This window comes from Balaenoptera borealis (genome assembly GCF_965194805.1).
Source record: "Balaenoptera borealis genome assembly, chromosome: 2".
NCBI classification, from domain to species: domain Eukaryota; kingdom Metazoa; phylum Chordata; class Mammalia; order Artiodactyla; family Balaenopteridae; genus Balaenoptera; species Balaenoptera borealis.
Window position 1 is genome coordinate 181945094 of NC_138867.1, and position 6881 is coordinate 181951974.

The 6881-nt window shown below is 63.8% G+C and overlaps 1 protein-coding gene across 4 annotated transcripts in view; it reads left to right on the top strand.

Moving 5' to 3' along the window:
- SEMA6B (semaphorin 6B) overlaps nucleotides 1-6881 on the top strand; it is a 70539-nt gene extending 63658 nt beyond the window's left edge. For all 4 annotated transcript variants that reach the window (XM_082379227.1, XM_082379225.1, XM_082379226.1 and 1 more), the window contains 8 exons: nucleotides 767-984; nucleotides 1846-1977; nucleotides 2214-2363; nucleotides 2779-2961; nucleotides 3050-3196; nucleotides 4335-4412; nucleotides 4542-4600; nucleotides 5014-6881. In XM_082379227.1, the coding sequence (XP_082235353.1) occupies nucleotides 767-984; nucleotides 1846-1977; nucleotides 2214-2363; nucleotides 2779-2961; nucleotides 3050-3196; nucleotides 4335-4412; nucleotides 4542-4600; nucleotides 5014-5918 (1872 nt within the window). In that variant the 3' untranslated portion in view covers nucleotides 5919-6881. The remainder of the gene's footprint in view (nucleotides 1-766; nucleotides 985-1845; nucleotides 1978-2213; nucleotides 2364-2778; nucleotides 2962-3049; nucleotides 3197-4334; nucleotides 4413-4541; nucleotides 4601-5013) is intronic.

Sequence of the window (6881 nt, forward strand, 5' to 3'; positions counted from 1 at the left end):
ATCTGTCATTACCTCCTTCATCTGCCTTTCCATCCATCCATTCATCCATTCCTCTACCCATCTCTCCACTCATCCACACTCACATCCATCTATCCATCTGTCCACCCATCCATCCTTTCATCCATCCATCCACCCACCCGTTCATCTACCCATCTATCCATTCATGCGGACTCACACCCATTTACTCATCCAACCATCCATCCATCCACCCATTCATCCACACACCCATTCATCCATCAGTTGATTATCTCCTTCTTCCTTATCTTCACTGTCCATCATTGTCTCCTTCAAATTCATCCATCCATCCACTAATCCATCCATACATCCATCCCATCCCTCAATCCATGGAGACATTTAAGTGCACAGACTGCCACTTACTACTAGTGTGACCTTGGGCCTCGGTCACTTTCCTTTGTCTGTGCCTCAGTTTCCCCTCTGTACCACGGGGATATCAGTAGGCCCTCCTCTGTAGAGCTTTGGGAGGAACGTGAGAGATGAGGAGGATAAAGTGCCTGGTACTTAGTGAGTGATCTGTAAGTGGAAGCGATGATGATTACGCTTGTCGTGGTGGCTGTGATCATCGTCATCCCCACATTTCGCTGGGGAATCTGGTGCTCAGTGGGCTAGGGTGACTGGCTGGGGCACCCACAGTGACCCGGGGCCAGGCTCCTGCATCCCATCCTGGGTAGCGGGCAGTGCGACCTGCGGGCAGGCCTTGCGGAACACAGGGCTCAGGCCCCGCCCCCCCCGCCTGCTGATGTGCCAGGTGGTGGTGTCCCGTGTGGCCCGGGTGTGCAAGAATGATGTGGGCGGCTCCCCTCGCGTGCTGGAGAAGCAGTGGACGTCGTTCCTGAAGGCACGGCTCAACTGCTCGGTGCCGGGGGACTCCCACTTCTACTTCAACGTGCTGCGGGCCGTCACGGGTGTGGTCAGCCTGGGGGGCCGGCCCGTGGTCCTTGCTGTTTTCTCCACGCCCAGCAACAGGTCAGCGGGCACCGTCGGGAGCAGACTGGGAGCACCGGGTGGGCACGGGCATAGAGTTCCCATGTTACCTCACCACATATTCCCTGGGTCCTGCAGTGGGCAAGATTGGACTCCCGGGAGGCCTCGGTCCCAGGCCAGGGGGCACCAAGCCAGACACTGACCCTCTGAGGCCCTTTGGCCAGAACTTGGCAGATGGGGGTGGGGGTGGGGGGCATCCTCATCCTCTGCCTTTGGAGGAGGGGTCGGGGAGGGCTTCCTGGAGGAGGCATCAATGGTTGTGAGATGGAAGAAGTGGGAAGAGCATTCCAAGTTGGAAGAACAGCCTGTGCAAAAGCCCTGAGGCTGCAATGAGCTTGCTATGTTTAAACCATAGGGAGGAGGCCCATGTGGCTGGCGTGGAGGGAAGCAAGGGGGAGAGTGGAGGATATGAGGGCAGGGAGGTGACGGGCTGTGGGGAGGAGCCTGGATTTTATCCTGAGAGCACTAGGGAGCCATGGGAGAGTAAGGAGCAGAAGAGGGACCAGGTCAGGTTTGCATTTTTGGAAGACTCCCTGGGGAATAGGTTGAAAGGGAGCAAGAGTGGCACCTGGGAGACTGGATATCCAGGCAAGTGACAAGGGGGGGCCTGGACACGGGTGGCTGTGGAGGGGCTGAACTATGATCCAGTCTGAGAACTGTTCAGCAGGTGGAGTGACTGGATTGGACGGGGGGTGCGGGGGGGGGGCAGCAACCTCTGGCCCAGGTAACTGAACATGTGACAGCTCCGGAGGACAAACACTCCTCCACCTGCTTGCCCAGGGCAGTCCCCCCACCAACCCCTGGCCAGGCTCACTGCTCCCTTTCATCTGCCCCCACCCACAGCATCCCCGGCTCGGCCGTCTGCGCCTTTGACATGACACAGGTGGCTGCCGTGTTTGAGGGCCGCTTCCGTGAGCAGAAGTCCCCTGAGTCCATCTGGACACCCGTGCCGGAGGACCAGGTGCCACGGCCCCGGTGAGAGCCCCCTCGACCCTGAGACGGGTGCCTGGGTAGGATCCTGACCCTGGACCAAGGGCTGGGACTTCCAGGCAGTTAGTTATTTCAATAGCTGTTGCCGAGTTCAGCTGTACCCATTATGCAGGTGGGGAAAACCGAGGCCCTTTGGGCAGGGCAGCAGGTCCCCTGGTGAATCAGAGCCCCTATGTGGGGGCCTCCATGTCCACCCTGACCACCCCCTCGTCCCCACCCAGGCCCGGGTGCTGTGCGGCTCCCGGCATGCAGTACAATGCCTCCAGCGCCTTCCCGGACGAGATCCTCAACTTCGTCAAGACACACCCCCTGATGGACGAGGCAGTGCCCTCACTGGGCCACGCGCCCTGGATTGTTCGGACTCTGATGCGGTCAGTCCCTACATGGGGCCGGGGTCCTGGTGGCCGAGCCTGGGTGGGAAGGAGAGCCCTGGCCAGGGTGGTGGGCAAGGAGGGAGCACAGGGCCAACTTTGGACACAAGGAGGGGAGCCGGACACTCAAGATAGCTGGGCATGTGGCTCCGGGGCTGCCCGGAAAGATGGAGACAGAGGGAGACACAGAGAGAGGGAGAGAGAGACCATCTGACACAGAGAGATGGAGGGAGACAGGGAGAGAGACAGGCAGGCCCAGGTAGGAGTCGGGTTTGGGGGTCTGTTTCTCTCCATGATGTGCCCCCTTGGAGCCACGCCCATGTCCACCTTGCCGGGCGTGGGTGGTGTCTCTGAGTGTGCCCAGGACCCCAGGGGGCTGGGAGGCAGCCTGACCTCTGCCCAAACCTGGCCCCAGGTACCAGCTGACGCGAGTGGCCGTGGACGTGGGTGCCGGCCCCTGGGGCAACCAGACTGTCGTCTTCCTGGGTTCTGAGGCGGGCACTGTCCTCAAGTTCCTTGTCTGGCCCAACGCCAGTGCCTCGGGCACCACCGGGCCCAGTGTCTTCCTGGAGGAGTTTGAGACCTACCGGCCGGACAGGTGAGGCCAGGCAGAGGTCAAGGGACAGGGCCAGTGGGCAGGGAGATAGGGCGTGCCCCTTGAGTCTTACCAATCTGCTCACCCCCAGGTGTGGACGCTCTGGGGGTGGCGAGGCAGGGCAGCGGCTGCTGAGCCTGGAGCTGGATGCGGCCTCAGGTGGCCTGCTGGCGGCCTTCCCCCGCTGTGTGGTCCGAGTGCCCGTGGCGCGCTGCCAGCAATACTCAGGATGCATGAAGTGAGTACTCCCGGGCCAGCTGTGGGCAGGGGAAGTGAGGGGAGGTGAGCACGGGAAGAGGGAGAGAGTCAAGTTCAAGTCCAGGCCCCAACAGCATCCTGACTCACCGAACGATGAGCAGGGCAGAGGGCAGAATATGTGCAAAGGCCCTGGGGCAGGACTGGGCCTGGTGTATTAGCGGAACAGAGAGGGGACCCATGTAGCTGGAACAAAATGAGCGAGGGGGAGAGAGGGAGGAGGGAGGTCAGGGAGGGGACGGGGCTGGGGGTAAGTCGTGCAGGGTCTGTGGGCTGTGGGGAGTACTTGGGCTCCTTCCCCCACCCCTGGAGTGAGGTGGGAGCCCTGGAGGTCTATGGGCAGAGCAGGATGGGATGTGATTGACATTTCTAATAGCAGCAGGAGCAGAAGCTGGGGACCAGGGAGACAGCTGTTTGTCTGCCTCTAAAATGGGTGGGAGGGACTTCCCTGGTGGTCCAGTGGTTAAGAATCCGCCTTCCAATGCAGGGGACATGGGTTCAGGCCCTGATCAGAGAACTAAGATCCCACATGCAGCAGGGCAACTAAGCCCACGTGCCACAACTAGAGTGTCCACGCAGCCAAAAATAAAAAATAATAATAAAATAAATTTTTTAAAGTTAAAAAAAAAAAGACAAAATGGGTGGGAGGGATGTCCCTGGCGGTCCAGTGGTTAAGACTCCGCGTTTCCACTGCAGGGGGCACGGGTTCAATCCCTGGTCGGGGAACTAAGATCCCACATGCCGCATGGCACAGCCAAAAAATAAAATAAAATAAAATGGGTGGGAAGATCACATGCAGATAAAACACTGGCACATCTCTGGACTCACAGTGTGCCCTTCACACGGAGCACCCGACCCTGTGCCTGCCGACTTGGCAATAATGATGCCATAGCACACACCCAAAGCACAGACTCAGAGGCAAGCCTGCCTCGGCTCCAACCCTGACTCTGTCCCTTGGGCAAAAGTAAACTTCCCTGAGCCTCAGTTTTCTCATCTGTAAAATGGGGAAGGAATAGCCCCCACCGCTAAGACGTGCCTTGAGAACTCCCAGAGCTGACAGTAAGAGGTGCCTCAGAAGGGGCTGTGGTTGATCTGCCCTCCGGGTCCCTTGTCTGCTCCAGGAACTGTATTGGCAGTCAGGACCCCTACTGCGGCTGGGCCCCGGATGGTTCCTGCATCTTCCTCAGCCCTGGCACCAGGTACTGGGGACAAGGGAGGTGGGGGGCAGTTATGTGACCCACGTGATGATCGGGAGTCCCCCCCCCAACCACAGCTCTGTGCGAGGGGTTTCTGCTGACTGTGCCTCTCTGCCCCCCTGCCCTCATCAGAGCCACCTTTGAGCAGGACGTGTCCGGGGCCAGCACCTCAGGCTTAGGGGACTGCACAGGTAAGTGGGGGAGAGGGGAGGAGGCCTGGGGACTCGGAGTCCTGGTCCGCCAGGGTTCTCACACCCTCTGCTGCCCATGCCCAACGGGGGGCGGGTACTGGCTTCCGTCAGGGCTTGGGAAGGGCAGGGGGCCCCACTTCCAGGTAGGGAGGTGGGAAAAGGACCGACAGATGGCGAGGGGGCGCTGGGGACCGCAGAGAGAGAGAGACCAGGAGACAGACAGATGGGCAGACAAACTTTAAGACAGATGCCAGGGGACAGAGAGATGGGCAGACGGGCGTTTAAAGGGTCAGAGAGGCGCCACGAAGCAGAGAAGCAGACAGACGTTGAGTGGGTAGACCATCCGGAGGCCGCGAGAGGTGCGCAGGGGACCGTCCTCGGCCGGGCCCCTCACACGCCGCCCTCCCGGCCAGGACTCCTGCGGGCCAGCCTCTCGGAGGAGCGCGCCGGGTTGGTATCGGTGAATCTGCTGGTGACGTCGTCGGTGGCGGCCTTCGTGGTGGGCGCCGTGGTGTCCGGCTTCAGCGTGGGCTGGTATGTGGGGCTCCGCGAGCGGCGCGAGCTGGCCCGCCGCAAGGACAAGGAGGCCATCCTGGCGCACGGGGGCGGCGAGGCCGTGCTGAGCGTGAGCCGCCTGGGCGAGCGCCGGGCGGGCGGCCCCGGGGGCCGGGCCGGGGGCGGCGGCGGGCCCGGGGTTCCCCCCGAGGCCCTGCTGGCGCCCCTGATGCAGAACGGGTGGGCCAAGGCCACGCTGCTGCAGGGCGGCCCCCACGACCTGGACTCGGGGCTGCTGCCCACGCCCGAGCAGACGCCGCTGCCCCAGAAGCGCCTGCCCACCCCGCACCCGCACGCCCTGGGCCCCCGCGCCTGGGAGCACGGCCACGCGCTGCTCACGGCCTCTGTCTCATCCTCCCTCCTGCTGCTGGCCCCCGCCCGCGCCCCCGAGCCGCCCCCCGCGCCCGGCGAGCCGGCCCCCGACGCCCGCCTTTTCGTCGCGCGGCCCGGCCGCGCCTCCCACGGCGACTTCCCGCTCACCCCTCACGCCAGCCCGGACCGCCGGCGGGTGGTGTCGGCGCCCACGGGCCCCTCGGACCCGAGCTCCGCCGCCGACGGCATCCCTCGGCCCTGGAGCCCACCGCCCACCGGCAGCCTCCGGAGGCCGGGCACGCACGCCCCGCCCGCCGCCGCGCTGCGCCGCACGCACACGATCAACAGCGGCGAGGCCCGACCCCGCGGCCGCCACGCCCGGCCCGGCACGGACTTGGCCCACCTCCTCTCGTACGGGGGCCCGGACAGGACTGCGCCCCCCGTGCCCTAGGCCGGGGCCGCGCGCCTCGGCGGTGCCAGCCACGGGAACCAGGAGCGAGAGACCGGGCCAGCTCCGAGTGGGTGCTCAGACCCCCGGCCCAGCCGCGAGGGGTGGGGGGCGCCCTCTGCCGCCCGGAAGCACAAGGGGCTCGGCTCCCCGCCCCGCCGCGCCCCGGGGCCGCAAGACCCTGAGGCGGTCTGGGGCAGGCGGGCGGGCGGGCGGAATGTGCTGTGGATTTGAGGTTGACCTTCTGCGCGTGGATTTTTGGTTTGTTTTCCAATTTGCGTTTCTTTTGCAGTTTTCTAACCAATTGCACAACTCCGTTCTCGGGGTGGCGGCCGGGGGCTTGGCGGTGGGAAGGGGAGGGGGCACATCTGCAGACCCCAGCTCCCCCCCCCCCCGCCCCACCCAGAGGCTCCTCCTCGACCCGGCCCCCGGCGTGTGTGGGTGTGTGTGTGTGTGTATGTGTGCATGCCGTGTCCGTGTGCAAGGGGCCGGGAAGGGGAGGGAGGCGTGCGCGTGTGCCCGCGGGCTGCTGCGGCGTGTGCGTGGGGGCGGCCACGTGCGGTGTGCGTGTCTGTGTGCGAGCGAGGAGGCCCCAGCGGCCTGGGCGTTGGCTGAGCCGACGCCGTGGCTTCCAGAAAGCCGGGGGCCTCCGAGGTGCCGGTTAGGAGTTTGAGGGGTGATGAGGAAGGGGTTTCAGGCAGGGGGTCGGGACGGCCTGCCCAGAAGTCGTATTGACGGCTGTCTAAGGGCTCGGGCGGTCTGGGGGATGGCGAAGGCGGGCGGGCCCCCCTGTAAATACGGCCCCAGGGTGGTCAGAGGGTCCCATGCCACCTGTCCTCTGTGACCTCCCCCTTGACCTCCAGCTGACCATGCATGCCAGCTGAGTGGCCAGCTGAGAGTCCTGGACCCTCTCTGGAGTTTGCCTCCCCCAACCCCCTGTCAATAAAACTGTTTACAACCACCGGC